The sequence below is a fragment of the Nycticebus coucang genome, chromosome 1, assembly GCF_027406575.1.
Source record: "Nycticebus coucang isolate mNycCou1 chromosome 1, mNycCou1.pri, whole genome shotgun sequence".
Lineage (NCBI taxonomy): Eukaryota > Metazoa > Chordata > Mammalia > Primates > Lorisidae > Nycticebus > Nycticebus coucang.
In genome coordinates, this window is record NC_069780.1 from 147,233,762 (window position 1) to 147,261,755 (window position 27,994).

General features: G+C 38.4%; 1 protein-coding gene and 1 pseudogene across 1 annotated transcript in view; both read left to right on the forward strand.

The window, feature by feature from the left end:
* Positions 1-27,994, forward strand: part of DEPDC1B (DEP domain containing 1B) — a 164,262-nt gene that overhangs the window by 43,913 nt on the left and 92,355 nt on the right. Inside the window, exon 3 of the mRNA XM_053590185.1 lies at positions 22,738-22,873. Coding sequence (XP_053446160.1) covers positions 22,738-22,873 — 136 coding nt within the window. The remainder of the gene's footprint in view (positions 1-22,737; positions 22,874-27,994) is intronic.
* LOC128584940 (N-acetyltransferase ESCO2-like) lies at positions 24,793-26,712 on the forward strand (annotated as a pseudogene).

Consider the following 27,994-nt stretch of genomic DNA (forward strand, 5'->3'; position numbering starts at 1 on the left):
AATGCTTTGTCAATTATGTAGATTGCAAAGATCTTCGATTTTTTTCCACTGTATTTGTGCTGTCTTATTGAACAGAAAATTACTTAAGTTTAATATAATTGAATGTATCAATCTTTTTCTTTATGCTATATGGTTTTAATATCTTTTTTGAAAGGACTCTCTTCATAACTCCATAACTCTTTCAGTGTCAGAAAGAGATTTTTCTTATATTACATTTAAATTTAATTGTTTTGCCCATGATTTTTATTTATGATATGATTTAGGGATTGTACTGGTTTTCTACTGCTGAGAAACAATCTACTCAGATTATAGAGGCTTAAAGTAACCATTTTATTTTGCTCATGTTGTGACAAGGATTTAGAAAGAGCTCAGCTGGAAGTTTGTCCTTTCCCATAAGGTATCAGTTGGGCTAGAAACTTTACTTCTAAGATAATTTCTTTCTCTGCTCACAAACGTAGTATCTTTAAGCATCTTAGCCTCTCTTTTTCTACCTGACATTTCATCCTCTAAGGCATCTTCATGTGTGTTGAGAAATCAAAATAAAATCCTAACCCTCTCAACCAACTTAACAGACCACCTCTTGGCCAAGGGGCCTCCAGAGAAACCTTAACAACTGAGTTCCTGGCCGTGATGGGATAGGAGGTTGGGCATGCCTTCTTATACCCTCCCCCTTGCCAATTGCCATTATACTCTCTTTCCTGAGGGTTAAGCAGAAACCTGCCCTTTGGAAAGATTTGCTCTACTGCTAATCAACCAACTACCTGGACACTGCAGCTTGACTTTCAACCAACCCTTTTTGTGGTTTGATATAAAAATTGACTATCATTTCTTCCCCATAAGAGACCACTGACTGTGGACTGGTTCTGACTGGTTTATGGAGGCTGTGCACAGGATGACTCTATGTCCCATTGCACTTTTTTATACATAGGGCATAAATGTTCAGTCTCCACCTCAGAGTGAACATGTAACAGAGAACATGGATATTTGCTTAGTGCCCATGCTCCCATGCCTGCATCCCCCAAGTGAATATTCATAGCTCTTCCTATGAAACGCATTGAATGTGTCTAACTACCTACACATTCAGCATGAATTTCTGTCTCACCCTTCCTCCTCTGTCAAAAAAGAATCATGAAATAAATACATTTGGAGAAGAACTTTATTTCTCATAAGAGGAGCCTGCAAGCTGGCCAGGCTTTCTGACAGGTTGGGAAGCTTGGCCTCTGTCAGAGACTGAGTGCAGGCACTTCAAAGGAAGAAGAGCAAGACATGAATTTATGCTGAATGGGATGACTAAGTATAGTATTATAGAAGGGCACGTGAACATGCATAGAGAGCAAATGTGCACGGTACATCCTGTGTTCACTTTGGGGTGGAGACTGAACACTTACAAATATTGCAATTATGCCCTTTACATCAAAAAGTGAAACAGGGACATGAAGACACTCACCATGTAGCCTCTTATCAGGAGGAAGTTGCTGAAATCAGTCTGTCGTCCGGTCCAAGCTGTACTTATGGCTTATGGAACAGGGGTTGGAAGGTTAGTTACTCAGCGTCTGGTGGCCGATGAGCTTCAGTTATATCAATTTTGCTTATCTTGAGGCCAGTTTGCTTATTTAACTGTTAGGGAAAAGAAAAAAAACTTGTGGCAGTTAGTTGGAACATAGTTTATTCTTTAAGAATAGGGATTCATGATTTACCCCATGGGCAAGGTCTTGTTTGTAATTTTGTATGTTGTGACCACAGAGTTCATTCTGTTGGTCTTATGATCTCTATTTTAACACTTGAAAGTGCTTGCTTTTAGTTCCTGCTCGAGGCTATACTTTCTGTCCTGCAGGGCAGCCAGTCTATAGGTGCAGACTGTAGAAAGCTGTCCGTTCCACATTTATAGATTTCATGATTTAAAATTAACAGAATTATCCTTCATACATTACAGGGTCTTAGGATAGTCACCACACTTACATGGTAGCTGGCTTCCAAGAGGTTATGTCCCAAGAACGAGCCTCCCAAGAACAAGTATCCCTAATAGGTCAGAAGAGAAAAGTGCCAGGCAGCTAAAGTCAATGCCTGAAATGGTGACAGCATCACTTCTGTTGTGTTCTACTTGTCAAATCAGTCACTGGGCCCCCCATATTCAAGGACGTAGAAAAGCAATCTCATGTTGATTTGGGGAATATCAAAGTCACATCTTGGAAGAGCATGTAGGGTGGAAGATAATGTTGTGGCCATCCTTGGGAAATACAGTCCGTCATAGTCTGGTGTGGACCACAGTAACATGCCTTTCATTTATAAACTACCATTCACTCCTTCCATCAAGGCTTCCAAGTTTCATCCCATTATGGTATGACATATAGCAATCGCTGGGCCATAGCACTTCTGAAATGTAGTTGGATGTATATCTACCATTCCTTCATTAGGGCACAGTTCTGCTTTCTGGGAGTGATTCTCTGTTCTACCTCTTGGACTCTTGGCTCTATATTTTGAATTTTTTACATAAGAAAGAGCCCATGATTGCAGTGGAATAGATTTCTTAGATACATCCTGCTTATAAAGAAGCTTGAGAGTCTTGGCTGATTTTTCATTTTGGAATATCCAGGAGGATGTGATTTTCTGTTTTCATTTGAACTGCCCAAGTGGATGGTGATTCTCCTAGTATTATTATTTTAAGAATGTTGAGCTTGCCTATCAATCCACTAGACAAAGTCACACTCACAAATCTCTGCTATGGGGGGATGTTGTGGGAACTCCATTTCATAGCCAGACGGCCAGAAGTGTAGATTACAATGTAAGATTTAATGATTGCCTTCTGAAATAGTGGGCAGTCTTGTGGGATTGAGCCCTTAACCTGTGTGATCTGACACTATCTCCTGGTCACAGTGTTCTGTGTTGAGTGTGATGGTAGAGTTGGGAAAAGGCAGCTCGTTTTTTTTCTTTTACAAAACCCTATTACTTTAACTGAGATCTTCTATGAAGTACTGACTTAAGTGTTTCTGAGGCCATAGGGAAAATCTTACAGCCCTGTAGTTGTGACTGCCATGAGACTATGTTTTATTGGAAGTACCTTGAATTTGATCTTTTCCATAAGGCCATTTTTAGTTTGAAAACCTTTTGCTGGGAGGGGACTGAGTGAGAAATAGTTTTGTTTTTGAATTATTAAGTCACAGCTTCTTTGTATTTCTTCTAAACCTACTCAGAAACTGAACTTTAATAAGTTTGATAAACTTCTTTAGTTTATCTCTCTCTATCAATGCTTGTCATTGCAGGTGAAAGAAACCAGTTGGCACTTTCATCATTCATCCTGGAAAATTTCTTAGCCAGATCTACCTTTTCTGTTTTCCATATTACTACAGATGACAGTTTTACTGAAATTTTTGCCACTGTGTAACATGGATTTTTTTCCTCTCCTATCCTCTGCTAAGTTTTCCTGAATCCCTTCCCTGCCTGGTCCTGATGCTAATGCCTCAAATTTCTGTTGCAGTTATCTATTGTTATGTAATAAAACTATGGCAGATTTAGTGACTTTAAACAACCATTGTAATTTTTGCAGAATTATGTGGGTCAGAAATTCAGGAAGGGCTCAGTTAGGCATTGGCTGACGCTGATGGTTTCTTCACTCACAAACATGGAGCTTTGGTGCTCTTGACCTCAATTTCTTAAGTGCAGTATCTCATCTTCTAGGGCCTCTTCTTATTGCTTAGGCATCTCACAGCATGGCTGGTTTCCAAGAGGGAGCTTCAGAGTATCGAGGGATACGAAAGGAAGGAGGAGAGTTCTAGCCAGTTGAGAGCTAGTGCGTCTGCCACGTTCTTTTCATAAAAGCATTTAGAGCGGGCTCACCCAGGCTCAAGAATGTGGCAAATGCACTGTGCTTCTTGATATGACAGAGGCAAGGTCACACTAGAGAAGAGCATGTGGGTGAGGGGTAAAAGCCTCTGGAATTATAAACACCTTTGAAAATTGTGGCATCCTGCCACAGGGATGCAATTTCTTTTCTTTCTTTCTGTTTTTTTTTTTTTTTTTTTGTAAATTTATTTATTATTAAATCATAGCTGTGTACATTAATGCAATCATGGGGCACCATACACTGGTTTTATACACCATTTGACATATTTTCATCACACTGGTTAACATAGCCTTCCTGGCATTTTCTTAGTTATTGTGTTGAGACATTTACACTCTACATCCAGTAAATATCACATGTACCCTTGTAAGATGCACCTTAGGTGTGATTCCCACCAATCACCCTGCCTCCACCCATCCTCCTCTCCCTCTCCCCCTTCCCCATATTCTTAGGTTATAATCGGGTTACAGCTTTCGTATGAAAGCCATAAATTAGTTTCATAGTAGGGCTGAGTACATTGGATACTTTCTCTTCCATTCTTGAGATACTTTACTAAGAGGAATATGTTCCAGCTCCATCCATGTAAACATGAAAGAGGTAAAGTCTCCATCTTTTTTTAAGCTGCATAATACTCCATGGTGTACATATACCACAATTTATTAATCCATTTGTGGATTGATGGGCACTTGGGCTTTTTCCATGACTTAGCAATTATGAATTGGGCTGCAATAAACATTCTGGTACCAGTATCTTTGTTGTAATGTGATTTTTGGTCTTCTACGTATATACCTAGTAGAGGAATTGTAGGATTGAATGGCACGTCTATTTTTAGATCTCTAAGTGTTCTCCAAACATCTTTCCAAAAGGAACGTATTAATTTGCATTTCCACCAGCAGTGTAGAAGTGTTCCCTTTTCTCCACATCCACGCCAACATTCTCTGGTCTTGGGATTTTATGATATGGGCTAATCTTACTGGAGTTAGATATCTCAAAGTAGTTTTGATTTGCATTTCTCTGATGATTAAGGATGATGACCATTTTTTCATATGTCTGTAGGCATATGTGCACCTGTCTTCTTCGGAGAATTTTCTCTTCAAGTTCCTTGCCCAGGCTGAGATGGGATCACTTGTTCTTTTCTTGCTAATACATTTGAGTTCTCTGTGGATTCTGGTTATTAAACCTTAGTCGGAGACATAACCTGCAAATATCTTCTCTCATTCTGAGGGATATCTGCTTGCTTTACTTACTGTGTTCTTGGCTGTGCAGAATCAGGTCCTAGTAGTGTATTTTTGATGCTGCTTCAATTGTCCGGGTGGGTCCTCCTCATAAAATATTCGCCCAGGCCTATTTCTTCAAGAGTTTTCCCTGCACTCTCTTCTAGTATTTTTGTAGTTTCATGTCTTCAGTTAAAATCTTTAATCCAGTGAGAGTCTATCTTAGTTAATGGTGAAAGTTGTGGGTCCAGTTTCAGTCTTCTACAGGTTGCCAGGCAGTTCACCCAGCACCATTTGTTAAATAGGGAATCTTTTCCCCACTGAATGTTTTTAATTGGCTTGTCAAAGATCAAATAACGGTAAGTAGCTGGATTCATCTCTTGGTTCTCTATTCTGTTCCAGACATCTACTTCTCTGTTTTTGTGCCAGTACCACGCTGTTTTGATCACTATTGATTTATAGTATAGTCTGAGGTCCGGTATGTGATTCCTCTTGGTTTGTTTTTATTTCTGAGTTATGTCTTGGCTATTTGAGGTTTTTTCGATTCCATATAAAACAAAGTATTATTTTTCCAAGATCTTTAAAGTATGACAGGGGAGTATTTGAGTAGTATGGACATTTGGGTAATATGGACATTTTAACAATGTTGATTATTCCCAGCCATGAGCATGGTATGTTTTTCCATTTGTTAACATTTTCAGCTATTTCTTTTCTTAGAATTTCATAGTTCTCTTTATAGAGATCTTTCACATCCTTTGTTAGATAAACTCCCAAATATTTCATCTTCTTTGGCACTACTGTGAATGAAATAGAGTCCTTAACTGTTTTTTCAGCTTGATTATTGTTGGTATATATAAAGGCTACTGATTTATGAATGTTGATTTTGTAACCTGAGATGCTGCTGTATTCCTTGATCACTTCTAAGAGTTTTATAGTAGAATCCCTGGTGTTTTCCAGATATACAATCATATCATCTGTGAAGAGTGAAAGTTTGATCTCTTCTGACCCTATATGGATACCCTTGATCACCTTTTCTTCCCTAATTGCAATGGCTAAAACTTCCATTACAATGTTAAAGAGCAACGGAGACAATGGGCAGCCTGTCTGGTTTCTTGATCTGAGTGGAAATGATTTCAGTTTAACTCCATTCAATATGATGTTGGCTGTGGGTTTGCTGTAGATGACCTCTAACAGTTTAAGAAATGTCCCTTCTATACCAATTTTCTTAAGTGTTCTGATCATGAAGGGATGCTGGATATTATCAAAAGCTTTCTCTGCATTAATTGAGAGAATCATATGGTCTTTGTTTTTTTTTTTTATTGTTGGGGATTCATTGAGGGTACAATAAGCCAGGTTATATTGATTGCAATTGTTAGGCAAAGTCCCTCTTGCAATCATGTCTTGCCCCCATTAAGTGTGACACACACCAAGGCCCCACCCCCCTCCCTCCATCCCTCTTTCTGCTTTTCCTCCCCCCGGTCTTTGTTTTTTAATTTGTTTATGTGCTGAATTATATTTATAGATTTACGTATATTGAACCAGCCTTGAGACCCTGGGATAAAACCAACTTGGTCATGATGTATAATTTCTTTGATGTGTTGCTGGATTCTGTTTGTTAGGATCTTGTTGAATATTTTTGCATCTATGTTCATTAGTGATATTGGTCTATAATTTTCTTTTCTTGTTGGGTCTTTTTCTGGTTTGGGGATCAGTCAAGGTACTCAGACTGCTTGGAAAATAGCACATCTGCAGTTGTTAGTCATAGCAAAGATCTCATCTCAATGTGAAGGGAAAAAGTGCGTCCCTGACATCTGTTCAGTCACAGTAGTTCTGCATCTAAGAAATTCTGCTTTGCTCTTTGGAAGATATTACATGTTTCTGGGTGTGGGAATATAAGAAACATTTTTGAACTTAGGAAGAAATTTGTGGATCATCCAGTTTAATTCTTTGATTTGAAAATTGAATAAATTTGACTGTGATTTAGAGAGACCTTTAGATTCATAAAGGATACATAATTTGTGAAAGAGCCAAACTTGGAACTTAGGTCCAAGACTTTTCATGTTGTAGTTAGAGAGAATGAAGGGGTTAGGGAGTAAGCAGTGGCTGTTAGAAGTGGCTTGGGGTTGTGTTTAATTTTTAATGGACTGAGAGGTGGGTGATCTGTGAACTTTTGGAATTATATGCAATATTATATGTGTATGTGAGTGTGTGTATGTGCATACTCATATTCATAAATAGTGTACTTTGGTTGGAAATAGGACTTTTGTTGTGTTTGTCGAAATTGGATTGGACTTTTGTAAACCTTCTTTTACTTACAGAGAAGTATTCTTTTAGCTGGCTTGAGAGATTCGATTAGTTTATATTTAGGAATCTTTTGGAAATACCTGCCTTGGTAACTTCATTACCAAAATTTAAATGTTTTGTTTATTTATCTTTAACTTTATGTGGTGATTGCCAAACTTTTTTTTTTTCCTTACCCAAAACTGACTTAAAACTTTTTTTTTTTTTTTGGTTGCAGTTTTTGGCTGGGGCTGGGTTTGAACCCACTACCTCCAGCATGTGGGGCCAGTGCCCTACTCCTTTGAGCCACAGGCACTGCCCTTTTTAAACTTTTTTATTTTTTATTTTTTTTTAAACTTACTTTTAAAGTAAAGTTGTAGTTAATTGGATATTCTTTTCAGAGGAGATGAAACTTAATTTTTCTCCGTAAGTCATTTCACTAGTTTGAAATGTTTCTCCATTATACTACAGGGGAGAAATTACAATTTTGCTCAACATTCATAAGTTTATAGTTAGGACATACTCTTTTCTCTCTCTCTTTTTTTATTGTTTTAGGTTCATTGAGGGTACAAAGAATTAGATTACACTGTTTGCATTTTTAGATAGAGTCCTTCTTATCATTGTGTCCCGCCCCCAAGGGGTGTGCCATGCACTGTGACCCCCTTCCCCTCCCTCCTATATTCTCCCTGCTTTCTCATCCCCCCACCCCCCATGAATTGATTTGAGTTTTCCTCTTATGAGGGTACGAATTAGATCATCTGTTAGCTTCATATTAGAATTGGGTACATTGGATTCTTGCTTCTCCATTCTTGTGATATTTTTATTAAGAAGAATGTGTTTCAATTCCATCCAGGTTAATACAAAAGATGTAACATCTCCATCTTTTCTTATGGCTGAATAGTATTCCCTGGTGTACATATACCACTACTTGTTAATCCATTCCTGGGTTGGTGGGGCATTTAGGTTGTTTCCACATTTTTGTGATTATAAATTGAGCTGTGATAAATAGTCTAGTGCAAATGTCCTTATGATAAAATGATTTTTTTTTTCTTCTGGATAGATTCCTAGTAATGGGATTTCAAGATCAAATGAGAGGTCTAATTTGAGTCTTTGAGGATACTCTGTACTTCCTTTCAAAGAGGTTGTACTAGTTTGTAGTCCCACCAATAATGTAAAAGTGTTCCCTTCTCTCCATATCTGTGCCAACACCTGCAGCTTTGATACTTTGTGATGTGGACTATTCTCACTGGGGTTAGGTGATATTTCAGGGTTGTTTTCATTTGCATTTCTCTGATGATCAGGGACAACGAACATGTTTTCAAATGTTAGCCTTTCATCTGTCTTCATCAGAATGAAGGTAGGTAGGATTGTTTGTTCTTTTTTTCTTGTTGATTAATTGGAGTTCTCTGTAGATTCTAGTTATCAACCCTTTGCAGATTCATATCCTACAAATATCTTTTACCATTTTGAAGGTTGTCTTTCTGCTTTACTTGTTTTATCCTTAGCTGTGCAGAAGCTTTTCAACTTAATTAAGTCCCATTTGTTTTTGTTGTTGCAATGGCTGCTGAAATGTCTGTCATAGAATCTTTCCCCAGTCCAAGATTGTCAAGAGTTTTTCTCACATTTTGTTCTAAGATTTTTATTGCTTCATGTCTTAGATTTAGATCTTTTATCCATTTTGAGTCAATTTTTGTACGTTGTGAAAGGTGTGGATTCAATTTTTAGTCTTTTACATGTGGCTATCCAGTTCTCTAAGCACCATTCATTGAATAGGTATTATTTTCCCCACTGTATGCTTTTGTTTGTTTTATCAAAGATCAGATTGTGATAATAGACTGGTTTCATCTCTTGATTTTCTATTCTGTTCCATATGTCTATGTCTTTATTTTTGTGCTAATACCATGCTGTTTTGATTACTATGGACTTATAGCCTGAAGTCTGGTAGGGTGATGCCTCCAGCTTTGCTTTTATTACCAAGAATAGCCTTGGCTATTTGGGTTTTTTTCTGGTTCTATACAAAATGAAGTACTATTTTTTTCCAGTTCTTCATAGTATAACGTTGGTATTTTAATGGGGATTGCATCCAATCTGTAGATTACTTTGGGTAGAATAGACATTTTAACAATGTTGATTCTTCCTAGCTAAGAGCATGGTATGTTCTTCCATTTATTAATGTCTTCTACTGTTTCTTTTCATAGGGTTTCATAATTCTCTTTATAAAGATCCTTCACCTCTTTTGTTAGGCATATTCCTAAGAATTTCATTTTCTTTGAAGCTACTGTGAAGGGAGTTGTATCATTGATTGCTTCTCAACTTGGCTTTTGGCATATATAAAGGCTACTGATTTGTGGACATTGATTTTATACCCTGAGACGTTACTGTATTTCCTGATCACTTCCAGGAGTTTGTGGTTGAATCTCTGGAGTTTTTTAAGTATAAGATTATATCGTCAGCAAAGAGTGAGAGTTTGACCTCCTCTGCCCCGATTTGGATGCCTTTTGTATCCTTCTCTTGCCTGATTGCATTGGCTAGAACTTCCAGCACAATGTTGAATAATAGTGTTGATAGTGGACATCCTTGTCTGGTTCCAGTTCTGAGTGGAAAAGCTTTCAGTTTTACTCTATTTAGTTTTACTGACTGGAGCTGTGGAATTGTCATAGATGGCTTCAATCAGTTTAAGAAATGTGCCACGTATGCATGTTAAGTGTTCTTGTTAGAAAAGGACGCTGAATTTTGTCAAATGCTTTTGTGCTTCTATTGAGAAGATCATATGGTCTTTGTTTTTGTTTCTGTTGATATGGTATATTACAGTTATAGATTTACGTATGTTAGAGCAGCCTTACATCCCTTGAATGATGCCTACTTGATCGTGATGTATAATTTTTTAAATGTATAGCTGCAATCTATTACCTCAGATTTTGGTAAGTATTTTTGCACCAATATTCAATAGTGAAATTGGTCTTTAGTTTCCTTTTTAGTTGAGTCCTTTCCTGATTTTGGAATCAAGGTAATATTTGCTTCATAGACTTTGTTGGGGAAGGTTCCCTCCTTCTCAATGTTTTGAAATAGGTAGAATTCTGATGTGAAGCTATATGGTCCTGGCCTTTTTTTTGTTGGAAGCTATTTTGTTTCTGCAATCTCATTGCTTGATATTGGTGTGTTCAAGAGATCTATTTCTCCCTGTTTAAATCTAGGGAATTGGTGTGATTCTAGGTATTGGTTCATTTTCTCCACATTGTCAAATTTCTGGGCATAGAGTTTTTTTGTAGTAGTAAGAAATAATCTCTTATATCTCTGTGGTTTTGGTTGTTATTTCCCCTTTTTTGTTTCTAATTGAGGTTATTAAAGATTTCACTTTTCTATTTCTGATTAATCTGGCCAATGAATTATCAATTTTATCTTTTCAAAGAACCAACTTTTTATTTCACTAATTTTCTGAATGATTCTTTTGTTATGAATTTTATTTATTTTCTGATTTAATTTTCGTTATTTCTTTTCTTCTGCTAGGTTTGGGATTGGATTGCTCCTCCTTTTCCATTTCTTTATGATGATTCATTAGATTGTCCATGTGCTTTCTTTCTGTTTTTTATTTTATTTTATTTTGTAATTAAATCATAACTGTGTACATTAATGCACTTGTGGGGTACAGTGTGCTGGTTTTATATACAATTTGAAATATTTTCATCAAACTGGTTAACATAGCCTTCACGGCATTTTCTTAGTTATTGTGTTAAGGCATTTGTATTCTACATTTAGTAAATTTCACATGTACCCTTGTAAGATGCACGGTAGGTGTGGTCCCACTAATTACCCTCCCTCCACCCATCCTCCCAAATCTCCTCCCCTCCCTATCCCCTTTCCACATATTCTTGGGCTATAATTGGTTTATAGCTTTTGTATGAAAGCTATAACTTGGTTTCATAGTGGGCTGACTACATTTGATACTTTTTCTTCCATTCTTGAGATACTTTGTAGTCATCTAATGTGATAAATTTTCCTCTTAGGACAGCTTTTGCAGTGTCCTACAGATTTTGGTAGCTTATGTCTTCATTGTTATGCTCAAGGAAGTTAATGATTTCCTTTTTTATCTCTTCCTTGACCCAAATGTCATTCAGCATAAGGTAGTTTAGTTTCCATGCCTTTGTGTAGGGATGAAAATGTTTGTTGGGGTTGAGTTCCACCTTTATTGCCTTGTGGTCTGAGAAGATACAAGGTATAATTTCAATTCTTTTGATTTTGTTTAGGTTTGATTTGTGTTCTAGGATATGATTTATTTTGGAGTATGTTTCATGGGCTGACGAGAAGAATGTGTGTTCCTTAGCTTTCAGATGCTGTGCTCTGTATATGTGTATTAAGCATATTTATTCTAGGGTCACAATTAGGTCTTTTGTATCTTTGTTTAATTTCTTTTATTTATTTATTTATTTATTTATTTATTGTTAAATCATAGCTGTATACATTAGTGCAATCGCCTGTACCCATTATAAGATGCACCATAGATGTGGCCCCACCTATTACCCTCCCTCCACCAAAACCTCCCCCCTCCCTTCCCCTTCCTTGGCCCTTTCCCCATAGTTGGGTTATAGTCTTCATGTGAAAGCTATGATTTAGCTTCATAGTAGGGCTGAGTACATTGGATACTTTTTCTTCCATTCCTGAGATACTTTGCTAAGAAGAATATGTTCCAGCTCCATCCATGTAAACATGAAAGAGGTAAGTCTCCATCTTTCTTTAAGGCTGCATAGTATTCCATGGTATACATGTACCACAATTTGCTAGTCCATTCGGGGGGAAATGGGCACTTGGGCTTTTTCCATGACTTAGCAATTATGAATTGGGCTGCAATAAACATTTTGGCACAGATGTCTTTGTTATATTGTGACTTTTGGTCTTCTGGGTATAAACCTAGTAAAGGAATTATAGGATTGAATGGAGGTCTATTCAGTCTATTCGGGAGGTCTATTTTTAGGTCTCTAAATACTCTCCAAACATCCTTCCAGAAGGAACGTGTTAGTGGGCATTGCCACCAGCAGTGTAGAAGTGTGCCCTTTCCTCCACATCCACGCCAACATTTCTGGTTTTGGGATTTTGTTATGTGGGCTACTCTTACTGGGGTTAGGTGATATCTCAAAGTAGTTTTGATTTGCATTTCTCTGATGATTAAGGATGATGAGCTTTTTTTCATGTGTTTGTAGATCTTAGAGAAGTTTCTCTTCAAGTCCCTTGCCCACCCTGAGATGGGGTCACGTGTTCTTTTCTTTTTAATACATTTGAGTTCTCTGTGGATTCTGGTTATTAGACCTTTATTAGAGGTATAACCTGCAAATATTTTCTCCCATTCTGAGGGCTGTCTGCTTGCTTTACTCACTATGTTCTTGGCTGTGCAGAAGCTTTTTAGTTTGATCAGGTCCCAGTAGTGTATTTTTGATACTGCTTCAATTGCCTGGGGCGTCCTCCTCATAAAATATTCACCCAGGCTGATTCCTTCAAGAGTTTTCCCTGCACTTTTTTCAAGTATTTTTATAGTTTGATGTCTTAAGTTTAAATCTTTTATCCAGTGAAAGTCTATCTTAGTTAATGGTGAAAGGTGTGGGTCCAGTTTCAGTCTTCTACAGGTTGCCAGGCAGTTCACCCAGCACCATTTGTTAAATAGGGAATCTTTTCCCCACTGAATGTTTTTAATTGGCTTGTCAAAGATCAAATAACGGTAAGTAGCTGGATCCATCTATTGGTTTTCTATTCTGTTCCAGATATCTACTTCTCTGCTTTTGTGCCAGAACCATGCTATTTTGATCACTATGCATTTATAGTACAGTCTCAGGTCTGGTAGCGTGATTCCTCCTGCTTTGTTTTTATTGCTCAGTAATGTTTTGGCTATTCGAGGTTTTTTCTGATTCCATATAAAACAAAATATTATTTTTTCAAGATCTTTAAAGTATGACAATGGAGCTTTAATAGGAATTGCATTAAATTTGTATATTGCTTTGGGCATTATGGACATTTTAACAATGTTAATTCTTCCCAGCCATGAGCATGGTATGTTTTTCCATCTGTTAATATTTTCGGCTATTTCTTTTCTTAGAGTTTCATAGTTCTCCATTGTAGAGATCTTTCACGTCCTTTGTTAGGTATACTCCCAAATATTTCATCATCTTTGGCACTACTGTGAAAGGAATAGAGTCCTTGACTGTTTGTTCGGCTTGGTTATTGTTGGTATATATAAAGGCTACAGATTTATGGGTGTTGATTTTGTAGCCTGAGACATTGCTGTATTCCTTGATCACTTCTAAAAGTTTTGTAGTAGAATCCTAGTGTTTTCCAGATATACGATCATATCATCTGCGAAGAGTGAAAGTTTGATCTGTTCTGACCCTATGTGGATACCCTTGATTGCCTTTTCTTCCCTAATTGCAATGGCTAAAACTTCCATTACAATGTTAAAGAGCAATGGAGACAATGGGCAACCTTGCCTGGTTCCTGATCTAAGTGGAAATGATTCCAATTTCACTCCATTCAATACGATATTGGCTGTGGGTTTGCTGTAGATGGCCTGTATTAGTTTAAGAAATGTCCCTTCTATACCAATTTTCTTAAGTGTTCTGATCATAAAGAGATGCTGGATATTATCAAAAGCTTTTTCTGCATCAATTGAAAGAATCATATGGTCTTTATTTTTAAGTTTATTTATGTGTTGAATTACATTTATTGATTTACGTATATTGAACCAGCCTTGAGACCCTCGGATAAATCCGGCTTGGTCATGGTGTATAATTTTTTTGATGTGTTGTTGGATTCTGTTTGTTAGGATCTTATTGAGTATTTTAGCATCTATATTCATTAGTGACATTGGTCTATAATTTTCTTTTCTTGTTGGGTCTTTCCCTGGTTTGGGGATCAAGGTGATGTTTGCTTCGTAGAATGTGCTGGGTAATAGTCCTTCTTTTTCTATATTTCGGAAGAGGTTTAGTAGTATAGGCACTAGTTCTTTAAATGTTTGGTAGAATTCTGATGTAAAGCCATCTGGTCGTGGGCTTTTCTTTTTAGGGAGATTTTGTATAGTTGATGCTATTTCAGAAGTTGATATAGGCCTGTTCAACATTTCCACTTTGTTCTGGCTAAGTCTTGGTAGGTGGCATGCTTCCAGGTATTGGTCGATTTCTTTCAGATTTTCATATTTGTGAGAGTAGAGTTTCTAGTAGTATTCGTTAAGGATTTTTTGAATTTCTGAGGAGTCTGTTATTTCATCGTTACCATTTCTGATTGATGAAATTAGAGATTTTACTCTTTCTTTTCCTGGTTAGGTTGGCCAAAGGTTTATCTATTTTATTGATCTTTTAAAAAAACCAGCTTTTGGATTTATTGACCTGTTGTATAATTCTTTTGTTTTCAATTTCATTTAATTCTGCTCTGATTTTGGTTATTTCTTTTCTTCTGCTGCGTTTGGGGTTGAAGTGTTCTTCTTTCTCCAGTTGCTTGAGATGTTCTTCTTTCTCCAGAAAGAAGTTTAAGTTATTGACTTCCTCTCTTTCCGTTTTCTTGAGGAAGGCTTGCAGTGCTATTAATTTCCCTCTTAGGACTGCCTTTGCAGTATCCCAGAGGTTCTGGTAATTCATGTCTTGATTGTTGTTTTGTTCCAAAAATATGGTGATTTCCTTCTTAATCTCGTCTATAACCCATGTATCCTTCAGCATAAGGTTGTTTAGCTTCCATGTTTTTGTATGGGTATGCAGGTTCCTGTTGTTATTTAGTTCAACTTTTATTCCATGATGCTCTGAGAAGATGCATGGAATAATTTCTATTTTTTTAAATTTGCTGACATTAGATTTGTGGCCTAGGATGTGGTCGATTTTGGAGTATGTTCCGTGGGCTGATGAGAAGAATGTGTATTCAGTTTTTTTGGGATGAAATGTTCTGTAGATGTCTGTTAAGTCAAGATGTTGAATGGTTGAGTTTAAATCTAAAATTTCTTTGCTTAACTTCTTTTTGGAGGATCTATCCAGGACTGCTAAAGGGGTGTTAAAATCTCCAACTACCATGGAAGTGGAGGAAATCGAGTTGCTCATGTCTGTTAGAGTTTCTCTTATAAATTGAGGTGTGTTGTGGTTGGGTGCATAAATATTAATAATTGAAATCTCATCATATTGAGTATTACCTTTAACAAATATGAAGTGTCCATCCTTATCCTTAATTATTTTGGTTGGTTTAAAGCCTATTGTGTCTGCGAACAGGATTACAACGCCTGCTTTTTTCTGCTTTCCATTTGCCTGGAATATAGGTGACCATCCCTTCACCTTGAGTCTATATCTGTCTTTTAATGTAAGATGCGATTATTGGTTGCAGCAGATATCTGGCTTGAGTTTTTGTATCCAGTCTGCCAACCTGTGCCTCTTTAGAGGACAATTTAAACCATTCACATTAATTGAGAGTATTGGTAAGCCTTTCGATAGACTGGTGGACAGTTTTAATCCTTTTGCGGCTGTGGAAGTTGGAATTTGATCAAAGATTTTTTGGGTGGGTTTACTTTTGTGGTGGAGAATTACGCTGGTCTTTATGGAGGATAGGTCTAAGAATGTACTGGAGAGCTGGTTTAGTTGTGGCAAATTTCTTCAACATGTGAATGTCGTTGAAGTATTTAATTTCTCTGTCATAAATGAAGCTCAGTTTAGCTGGGTACAGGATCCTGGGTTGAAAGTTATTTTGTTTTAGGAGATTAAAAGTCGATGACCATCCTCTTCTAGCTTGAAAGGTTTCAGCAGAGAGATTGCAGTTATTCTGATATTCTTCCCCTTGTTGGTAATGGTTTTCTTTCGTCTGGCAGCTTTCAGAATTTTCTCCTTCATATTAACTTTAGTGAAATTGATGATGATGTGTCTTGGGGATGTCTTATTTGGGTTGAGTCGTGCTGGAGTTCTGAAACTGTCTGCTATCTGAATTTTGGAATCTCTTGGCATGTCTGGAAAGTTCTCCTTCATAATCTCATGGAGAAGAGACTCTGTGCCTTGTGAAGCCACTTCGTCACTTTCAGGGATCCCTATAAGATGAATATTGGTTTTCTTCAAATTATGTGAGAGCTCTCTGAGAGAGTGGTCTGTTTTTGCTCTCCATTTGTCTTCTTCTTTGAGGGTTTGGGAGCATTCGAAAGCTTTGTCTTCAATGTCAGAAATCCTTTCTTCTGCTTGCTCCCTTCTGTTACTGAGGAATTCTACTGTGTTTCTCAGATCTTTGAGGATGCAACTTCTTGTCTCAATGTGTTGAAATCTTTGGTCATTTTGTCTTTGAATCCGTTGAATTCTTGAGATAACTTTTGGAATTCTAATTCCATCTTATTTGCTATCCAGATCCTGAATTCAATTTCTGACATCTGAGCTATTTGTTTGGGCCTGGGGTCTTGTGCCGTTTCTGCCCCATTGATCCTTGGGGGAGTTGATCTACTTTGATTATTCATATTGCCAGAGTTTTTCTGTTGATTTCGCCTGATGATTGTTTTTCACCATTGCCTCTGGCTGTCCTCAGAGTTGGGGAGGTGTCTCTCCAAGATTAGACCCCGGCGGGATCACTCTATTGTTACTGGATCTTTGTAGGGAGTGACCCTGTGTAGTTCCTCTGGGGCTGCTCTAGCTAGGGAGTTCTGGTTGTGGAAGCAGCTCCGGTTTGTGACACACCCGGATCCAGCAACAGGGCTGGGGGTGGTGCGCATTGTTCTGGGAGTGCCAGGTGCCCAGTGACTTTGGCACAGAGAGCCCAAGGCTCCAGCAGTCTCTGGCCAAGAGAAGAGCTCTGTGCAGAGGCAGGCAAGGCTCCAAAGGGCACGCAGCTACCAGAGTCCCTGTCCAGATGAACGGTCTAGTGTGGAAGCTGGGAGGACACAGGAGGGAGGACGCAGGGTTGCGTGGCTCCCATAGTTCCTGGTCAGGGAATGTGGAGGCCCGGTGGGTGCGGGTTACCGGTTGGGGGTTGCTGCACAGCTCTTATGGAGGTCTGGGCGGCGCCAAGCCCAGGAGTTTGAGGTTGCTATGAGCTGTGACATCATGGCAGTCTACCCAGGGCAACAGCCCAAGGCTCCAGTGTGCCAAAACCGTATCACTCTGCCCCTAAGGATTAAGGCTGTAAGGCAGCTCAGTCCCCGCCTTTAGGGTGCTCAATCAGTAGTTTACTTTGACCCGCCCAATCCTTGCTCTGAGACCCTGAGGGCGGAGCTTGCCCTGGCAGTTCTTTCACAATGGCTTTCTGCACCCAGCTCAGTGGCTCAGTCTGGGGCCCCAGACAATGCTCAAAGTTCTCCACACTCCTGCTCAAGCTCTCCCCAAGGCAGTTCAACAGAGTGCCAAGTCCAAGAACACCGAAACAGTTCACAGGTAAGGCCTTTCCGGTTTGCAGTCTCACTGCTGCTTGTACTTACGGTTGCCGGCATGATTAGTTCGATCCAACACACGCAACCACTTGCCAGTTTTCCACTGTTTTTGTCCTCCTCTTGGGGTCCAGAAGTCCCTTGCTGGCTCCCTGTATCCTCAAAGGGATGATTATAGGCAGATCCCACTGGCCAGAGATGCCTGGAGTCTTGTCTCCCCAGACTCGCTGTTCCCAGTTGCAGGGAAGCTGTTACTCGGACACAATCTTTAACCCTCAGTGTCTTTGTTTAATTTCTGTATAGAGGATTTGTCCAGCTCTGTAAAGGGAGTGTTAAAATCATTTTAATGCCTGTGGCTCAAAGGAGTAGGGTGCCAGCCCCATATATTTGAGGTGGTGGGTTCAAATCCAGCCCCGGCCAAAAAAAAAAAAAGAAACCCTACAATTATGATGTTATAGGATATCATATTACTCAGTCCAGTTAAGGTCTGTTTCATAAATCTGGGAGCCTTTGAGTGCATAAATATTTAGAATTGAAATGTTTTCTTGTTGTATTGTTCTCTTAACCAATATGAAGTGTTTATCCTTGTTTTTTTTACTTTAGTTGCTTTAAATTCACTTGTATCTGAAAATAAAATTGCGACCCCTCCTTTCTTCTGATTTACATTTGCTTGAAATATTATTTTCCCATCCCTTCACCCTGAGTCTTGTGTTGTCCTTTGAAGCTAGGTGTGCTTCTTGTGGGCAGCACATGGATGGCTTGTGGTTTTTTTTATCCAATCAGCCAGCCTGTCCCTCTTCAGTGGGGAATTCAAGCCATTAACATTTTTTGAGAGAATTGATAAGTATGGTGATACTCATTTTGTTTTTAGAAAGTCCATTGGTTAGTTTTATCTTTTGTGCCATTGTGGAAGTTGGTTTTGTCCTTTAGTTTCTGTGTGTTTAGTTTGCTGGTGGTCCATTATGATGGTCAGTGTGAAAAATAGGTCTAAGTATTTCCTGTGGAGCGGGTCCTGTGGCAAACTTTCTCAATATTTTCAAGCTTAGCTTAGCAGGTATAGAATTCTGGGCTGAAAATTGTTTTGCTTTAGTAGGTTAAAGGTAAATGACCATTCTCTTCTGTCTTGAAAAGTTTCATTTGAGAAGTCTGTTGTCACCCTGATGGATCTTCCCCTGTAGGTCAATTGGCATTTACTCCTGGCTGCTTGCAGAATTTTGTCTTTTGTCTTGACTTTGGACAAGTTCATGACAATGTTGCTTGGAGAAGCTCTGTTTGAGTTGAGATGACCTAGTGTTCGATATTTTTCTGAAGGAGGGTATTGGATCTTTGCTGACACTTGGGAAATTTTCATTTATGGTATTCTTTAGTAGGGCTTCCATTCCCCTGGGGCATTCTTCTTTCCTTTCTGGGATTCCTATATTTTGCATGTTTGAATGCTTCATGAAGTCCCATAATTTTCTCAGTGGATGTTCTGCTTTCTCTCTTCTTTTCTGCCTCTTTAATTACCTGTGTTAGCTCAAGAGCTTTATCCTCTAACTCTGAGATTTGTTCTTCTCCTTGGTCTAATCTGTTATTCATACCTTCTACTGCATCTTTAAGTTCCCTGATTACTTCAATTCCTTTAACTCCATGTATCCTTTTTATATTCTTCATATCTTTCATCCCTTATTTGATTCTAGTTTTGGATTTCCTTTTGTTTATTTCCCACTTTCTCAGAAATTTCCTTCATTGTTTTTACCATCTGTATTTTAAGTTCCCTTTCTGTCATTTCTAACATTTATTTATAGGTGGAATCCTGTGCAGTAGCTACCTCAGAATCCCTCATTGGTGCGGGGGTTGTTCTGTTCTGGTTTTTCTGTTGTGATCTTTCGTGTTGCCAGGATTTTTCTGCTGTTTCTTCCTCCTGAGTGTTTTCTTTTTGTCTGTTTCCTTACTCTACTTTTCCCTTTCATTTCCTCCTCCTCTTTAATTTATCTTGTCTTTGACCTAAGGTGTTGAAGTATCCTTTTGGTATAGGATCAAAAAGAAGAGAAGAGTGAAGAGCAAGAAGGGAGAAAAGATTAAAAAAAACGAGAGAATAGAAAAAGGAAAGGGAGGTAAAAGGGAAGATTGACAAAAAGAAGAGGACAGACAGTGAGAGACCGGAGTAATAGTGGTATACAGTAGGGTGCTGTGACCCACACCCACAATTCCCAGCCTCAGTGGGGCTGGGTTGGATGGGTCCCTTGAGGTCAGGAGCTCTTTACCAACCTGAGCAGAGACAAGATCCCCACCTCCACCAAATGGAGAAGAAAAACAAAAATACTGTAATTCAAAACAACCTTAAGGGATAAAATTGGGGTGGAACAAAAAAACAAGGAAAACAGGAGCAGAAAAACTAGCAAAATTTGAGACCTTAGTATTGAAGAAGGAAATAAAACAATGAAAAATTATAAGAGAAAAAAGAATAATCTAGGGGGAAAAGTTGAAAAAAATTTTTTTAAAAAGGAAAAAAATATATATACTCACCATATATTGTCTGGGCAACAGGTGATCTTTTGGGGCATGTGATGCTAATTATGATGTTGATACAGTTGTATAAGAGGGAGGCTAGAAGCCTCTGTCTTGCCAAGGGGACCTGGTCCTGTCTTCTTGATTTCTTTGCCCTCAATCCCTGCAGGGTTGTGAACTCGAAGCTCTTGTCAGCCTGCTTAATATTAATAGACACACCTCAACTTTTCCAAACCATGTCCCTTGGCCATGCAATTGCTTTCCCAGGAAAGCGTGTGTAGCTCAAATCTCCCCACAGGTGGCTGCCCAGCTTATCAGGTGCCTGAACTGGCCTTGCCCTAGGATCCTGAGGGCCAGCCCTGCAAAGCAGCTTTCCCACAATGGCTGCACTGGCCTGCAGCCAACCAATGAGAGCTCTGCTCTGTCTGGTGTCTCAGTCCTGGCCCCTGGGTGGTGTTCAAGATCACTCACTGGCCTGCCTAAGCTCTCCCAAGGTAACTCACTCAAGTGTCCACGTTCAAGAAAAAATAAGTCCTTACAGTCTGGCCTTCTCTGTCTGAAAACTACTGCTGCTGCCACCACCGCCTAACTAGCCATGCTCTGCTGGTGTGAAAGTACTCACCCTTGTGCTGATTCTCTACTGCTTCCAGCCTCCTTTTTGGGGTCCTGCCTCTCTGTGGCCTCAAGGGATGTTTCTGGGCAGGGCCCACAATCCAGATGTGGCTAGAGTCCTTTCTCCCAGATCTCACCATGCACAGCTGCAAAGGAGCTGTTTCTAGTCCACATCTTGCTCTGCCTCCCAACATGCTTTTTTTTGTTGCTGTTGGAAAATTAAAAAAAATATATTATTTTATTGTTGAGGATTCATTGAGGGTACATGAAACCAGGTTACACTGATTGCTTTTGTTAGGGTAAAGTCCCTCTTACAATTGTGTCTTGCCCCCAAAAGGTGTGTCACACACCAAGACCCCACCCCCTTCCCTCCTTCCCTCTTTTTGCTCTTTCTTTCTCCTGACATAATCTTATAACCAAAGATCAGCAAGACGAAAACAAGCAAGTTTGTCGGTGTGTGCAATATACATCAGATGTGACAAAAGCAACTCAGAACAGTGGCTTAGAATCCCAGCTTATAGGAGATCTTTAACAAGAGCAGTAAGTTTTAGATGGGCTTCCAAAGGTCTGAAAATATGGGAAGGTAAATTAATAGGAAAACTAATGAATAAAGTCTGCTCAGATTTCTTGGGTTCCGTCTCTAAGCTGATAAAGGGATAAAGATTGTAAAGGAGAATTTTATCTTTGTAATTCTGCCGTGCTTTTAGGTAAACAAAAGGAAAGTGGAGAGCTTTTCTCCATCTGCTTCATAATGCCTTGTAGCTCAAAAAAATTATTTATGTCAAAGAGACATGTTTTGAGGTGACATATTCTGGTTTCCTTCAGTAGTCTTGTACATAGTATGCATACTTGTGATTCTCCTGATTACCTGGATACAAACTTGCCTTGAAAACTGTAGACATATAAAATTTTTTTTGTTTCTACATTTGCCTTAAGATAAGATAGTCATTTTGATTATTTTTTCTATGGATATCATGGACAAGGTTTTAAGGCTAAGCCTTTATTTTGGCTTAAATAAATAAAAAGTCAAAGTAAAAGTTAATATCCAGCTGACTTATATGTCAACATTAAGAACTAGATAGAATTCTTAACATTGTATTTATAACGAAGGGCAATTTGATATATTGTTTTCTAGCAAGCTTACAGAAAAAGATTCTCTGATAAAAGTATATATTTAATTACCTTTCTGTTATTTATCATGTATGATGTAGACCAGTTTAAAGAGAGTTAGAATTTTCCTAGAGTTCTATGTGCTAGTCAGAGGAGTGATGCTGGGAATACAGAGGAAGGCTGAGAATAGTGAAGAGTATAGAAAGGCAGAATGAAGACATGGGCAGCTTTCTACATCCTTCTAAGGTAGATTTCTAGACTGAAGTTTCAGTCTTATTCTAAGCATTGAATATTCAAGGGAAGGAGGATTAATTTCTCTTAGAAATAGTTATCAAAGTGAATATTACCTCAGAAGATATTGGTGTTAATATTGTCTTTCTTATTAGCAAGTATTACTGAGGATTTATCAATAATTTCTGTATGCAACATACCATCTGTAAATTTTAGCTGGATTTATGAGGCAATAAAGATGGCTTAGCCTAGTAGCCTGTTAAGAACATCTTTAAGCATGAAAATCAAAAAAGAGAACAAGTTTTATTATTTTAAAAATGTTTCTATATTTAATTCTTATTTTTCTCCATAAATGTTATTTAATAGGCATAATGAATATTAAAAAGAAAATCATGTTAAAAAATAAAGTAATTTCTCACCCCCCCCAAAAAAAAAGAAAAAAAAAAAGAAAATCATGTTAATGTTGGGTACAGTTAGCTATGTGAAATAATTTGATTAAGTATGAGTGTGTTATATCTGAAGTTTGTAATTATTGTATAAATTTTCAAAGATATAAGAGGTTAAAATATCAAGTCTTTCACTCCAATAATAGAGAATTTCTTCTTGGTTTTTAGATTTCCACCTTCCTCACCCTTGAAACCATACCCAAAGAAGCCTCTGTACCAAAAGGAGGTTATTAAATTTCCAGAATGGAATGATCCCCCACCAGGCACATCACAAGAGAACATCCCAGTGAAGCCAGTTGTAATGGTAAGTGCCGAGGCTGAAGGATGGAGGAGACACTGGCAGCAGGACGAAATCATCTGTGAACCCCCATTCTTGGTCCATTTTTTTTTCTGTTCGTTTTTAAGAACATTAATCTCAAAGTACTTTAAAATAATATCATACCTTCCAAAAGCTGAGACACCAGTAAGAAAGAAAGATTGGCTCTCACATTTTTTCACTCTTGCTTATTGGCATTTTGTCTGAATATAGTCATCTTTTGGTATGTGTGGGGCATTAGTTCCAGGACCCCCACCTACCACCCCTCAACCCTGCTTTGTGGATACCAAACTCTGTTTATGCTCAAAAGATCCTGATGGAAAATGGTGTAGTATTTGTATATAACCTCCATTCATCCTCTCATATTATGATCCTTCCTTATAATACCTAATTCAATATAAATGCTATGTAAATAGTTGTTTTGGGAATAAAGATGAGAAAAAGTGTTCAGACATGTTCAAGACATAACAATTCGTTTTTTAAATGAATATTGCCAATCCACACTTGGTTGAATGCACAGATGAGGAACCCATGGACATAGAGGGCTGACATGCAGTAGCTGTTTTTATACATTCAGACTGAGCAGATTTTTTTTTTAAAACTTCCTTGTATCCCCCTTTCCCCTTCTGTTCTTCAGTTTACTCTTCTTCCTCTTTGTCCCTTCTTCCTAAACTTTGTTGTTATTACCAGTTGAGTGTAAGAAGGTTAGGTCATGGAATATATAGTGGAATGACCCCAATACAGTATATAAAAAAGGTGGGTTCTTTTCGTTTTGGTAAACCTTGATTTACTGTAGAATTAACTACATCTTTTTTGGGGGGTGGGAGGTGGCATACTTTTTCCTTAAAATATCCCCAGTAGATCACTAAGATTGAGATAATGCTAACAACTAAAATACAGAGGAAAACTTTTATGAAGAATTATAATAACACCAATGTTTTAAGTTAATCAAGTCTTACAAGACTAGACATCCAAAATATATTTTTGTTGGCAAAGATAAAACGTTAACTTTGAGAAATGTTTTTTTGCTAAAGAGATCGTATATATCAGTGTGGAGAGAATAGTTAAGGAGTTTAGGTAATTCAAAGACTGGACTGACACTAGTGATAGAGATGAGGACTCCAGGCCGAGGAGAAGTCACTCTGGCCTGTGGTGCAGGGAAACGCTGGGGAAGGTCAAAGCGAAGGTTTGGGTCTCCAAGAGAAGTGGAGACCCTGTGGAACATGGGATGAAAGTCGAGCGAAAGGAGCTTTTGCAGTGGGCTTGGCGAGCCACCGCCGGTGCTCCGCACTCGCCTGCCCGGGTTTCCTTCTTCCCCACGCCGGCGTTTTCTTGTCTTTTTGCCCTGACAGAGTTCAGGATTTGGGACGCTTTTCTCTGCTACCTTTCCCCGCTCAGCCCCGAACGGTCTTCCGGTTCACCGCGGCTCGCTGTTAATCCCTAGAAAGCCTGACCTGTTTGTTCGCTTAGCTTTGAAATCAGGCTTGTGCAGTTTTTTGTGAGGAAAATGCCTGATCCAAGGGCAAGGGGGAAGGGAATGAGCTTTTATTGAGCAACAGTTCCTGCTCCTGATTTAACCTGCGTTCTGGAATTTGTTCTCAGCAGCCTTTCTGCGTCAGTGTTTACAAGTAAGCAAGCAAACGGCATACTCCGGCTCCTCAGTAAAATGGGAGAGGTTTATGCTTCGCCCATTTTTTTCTGGGCTCTGATGAAAAGTTACAAAAGCCCTCTGCCTTTATTAAGAACGTACAGTCTGTTGAAAATATGTGGAAGGAGTATGGGGTGCCGGGGGGACGAGGGAACAGGAGCATCTAGAGTGGGGAGGAGGGAGGAGAGCACTGTGGAAGACGTGAACTGATCAGGTTGACTGAAGGGGAATGCGGGCCCTGAATTAAGGAATTAAGAAGATGGCATCTTTGACACCAAGGAAGAGAAAGCATTCTTTGACCAGTGATACCCTGTTGTCAGATATTCCATCAAAGAAAGTAATTTTGCACTTCACTGAAAATCTGTTTCTATCAACTAATAGAAAGTACATTTGTCAAAGTGCTGATGAAAATGAACAGAATGTACATTGCTCTCAACAAGGCCATTTCACCTTAAGTCCACTCAAAACAGCTAAAAAAATGGATTGCCATCTGCAAGACAAGGTTCGCCATTTGCTGTGTCTGCTGTAACCTTTTACAACAAAAATAAGTGGTAACCTCAATCCCTTGGAGAGAAAGGTGATAAAAGAGTATAGAACCACTTATCTAAAAACTAATAATGAAGGTAAATCTTTTCCCAGTGTGACAGGAAAAATTCAGGGAAAACCAGTTTACTCCAAGAAGAGCAATAAAAAACCACAAAAGAATTTAACTGCTAAGTGTCAACCAAGTTATAAGTATATCAAGCCTGTATCAAGGACTTCTAAAAGTTCTCAGCAAAATCGAATGACCTATAATCCAATTATGGAGAAAGAGAATAATTGTTATTCAGCTAAAAATAATCCTAATGTTCCACGAGTTCTAAGCCAAAAAACAAAACCACAGGTTACACTCCAGGGTGGAGTAGCATTTTTTGTTAGTAGAAAAAAAATCCTCTGTTAAGAAATGTTCTCTGGAAAATGAGTCACTGGGACTCAACCAAAAGAATAAATCAGTAATAACTGAAGATTCTGATGTAGAAACTGTCAGTGAAAGAAAACCTTTCGAGACAAGGCAAATGCCAAAGTGCTTATTCCTAGAAAGGAAATTGAACATTGAGCTACTGGGTGAAAAAAGCAAAAATGAAGACAAGTTAATACAGGATTCATCAGGTGGAGTAGTTTCTTCAAGGGAATATGAAGTGTATTTTTTCTTCAGAGGATTCCCTTGGTGAGAACTAGACAATTTCTCCTGAGTCCATCACCTATCCCATCTTCAATGTGTCTTCAGTCAATACAAAAAAATCTCTAGCTGAAGATCAGTCTTCTGTGTGATCCGTTGTGTGTACTAACTTCTTGAAACATGCCAGTACGCAGAAAAGTACGAATACCAGAGATACAAATAAAGAATGAAAAGACCAGCTCATCATTGATGCAGGTCAGAAACGTTTTGGGGCTACTATGTGTAAATCTTGTGGCATGATATATACTGCTTCCAGCCCTGAGGATGAAATACAGCATGTCCAGCATCACCACAGATTTCTGGAAGGAATCAACTATGTGTGATGGAAGAAAGAGCGAGTAGTAGCAGTTTTGGGATGGGAAAATCGTGTTGGTCCTGCCACAGGATCCAAGTTATGCTGTCAGAAAGGTAGAAGATGCCCAAGAACTTGTTGATAGTGAATTGGGCTTTCAGCAAGTAGTTTCTAGATGTCCAAACAAAACCAAAACTTTTCTCTTTATATCTGATGAAAAGAGAGTAGTTGGATGTTTAATTGCAGGGCCCATCAAACAAGCCTTTCGGGTCCTGTCTGAACCAACTGGCCCAGAATCCCCACGCTCTAAAGAATGTCCGAGGGCGTGGCAATGTTCAAATGTACCAGAACCTGCAGTCTGTGGGATAAGTAGAATCTGGGTTTTCAAATTGAAGAGAAGAAAGCGCATTGCAAGACGACTGGTAGATACTCTCAGGAATTGTTTCATGTTTGGCTGTTTTCTCAGCACTGATGAAATAGCATTCTCTGACCCAACACCAGATGGCAAGTTATTTGCAACCAAGTATTGCAATACCCCTAATTTACTGGTATACAATTTTAATAGTTAAAGTTGATTTCAAATATGAAATAGTTCCTATGTGGATAAGTACAAAAATTCCCTTAATGTCATACAATACTGAGATTCAGACACACAGGCATGCAAACCTGCCATATGAGTTGAAATTAGCTAAGAGATTATCTGTGGATTCAAAGAGGAAAATTTCAAGGTGATGTACTAATTAATAATTAGCATTCTGATTCCTTTGTTATGAAACTTTGTAGCTAGAACTGGAAAATTACTTGACTCCTACTAAAGAGAATTGACAAAGCAAGGTGTTTTCAAAGGTGTTGACAAATTTGATATGGTCTTTAAGTGGGGGGGAGGGTTGTTTTATTTAATTTAAATAGGTCTATTTTGAACTGAATGTGTGTGACCAATCAGGAGCACATTGCCTCAAGAAGTCCTGAGAAAATGCTCTGATCAGGTCTTTCATAAAGCATACCTACAGACCAGGATTATTTCGTGCCACATCAGAAGCAAAGAGTTAAATTTAAACCCAGGCAAAAAATTTCCATGCTCAAAGTTTAAAGGTAATTTCTGAATTCTATATATGAAATTCTCACTTTATGGACACTTCTCTAATTTAACTCAGTCCGAATGTAATTAGAAAGTATTTTGAGTTTCTCATTTGTAACAAGAAAAGATGGCAAGCAATGAGTAAGATATCCCATGTCCCATGTCCACTTAAATAGAGCAGAATTTCATAGCTTAATGTTTTAATCTTTTTGAAAATCAATCATATGTATACCTGTTATCAAATTTAATTAAAATTATACTTTGCAATTACAAAAAAAAAAAAAAAAGAACAGAAAAGAAATGAGGACTCCAGAAGGTTTATATAGATTGTCAGGGATTATGATGAATTTGGATTAAAATATTAATTTATTTGATGAAACGATGAGTCATGTTAAAGGTAAGTATATAACAGGTAGATGAAGACAAGGGTCCTGGAACTTGGAGGAGAGGTCAGATTTGGAATTCATAGTTTCATTCACTCAATGGAGAATTACTGACTATCTCCTGTATGCCATGTGTTGTGTTAGGCTCCACAGAACGGTGGTGTGTGTCACAGATTTTGTTGTAAAAGAGCTTACAGACCAGTGAAGCATGCCATGCAAGACAGACTATAGTAGTCCTTCTGTGGATGAGGGGCATATATCTGTTCACCATCCCTAGTGGATGTCTGAAACTGAGGTAGTACCAAACTCAATTGCCATCAATCAGAAAACGTTTCTGTTCGTGTTTTCCTCTTACAAATTTTGTGCCTTTTCTGTCTTAACTCAGCACTTTTCATGCACTATGGTCATAATTTTTGCAGTTTGAGGTATGATAGCAAAACTATCCTGGAATTTTTTTCCTTCCCCACAATCGCACAGGTAGAGGATTCA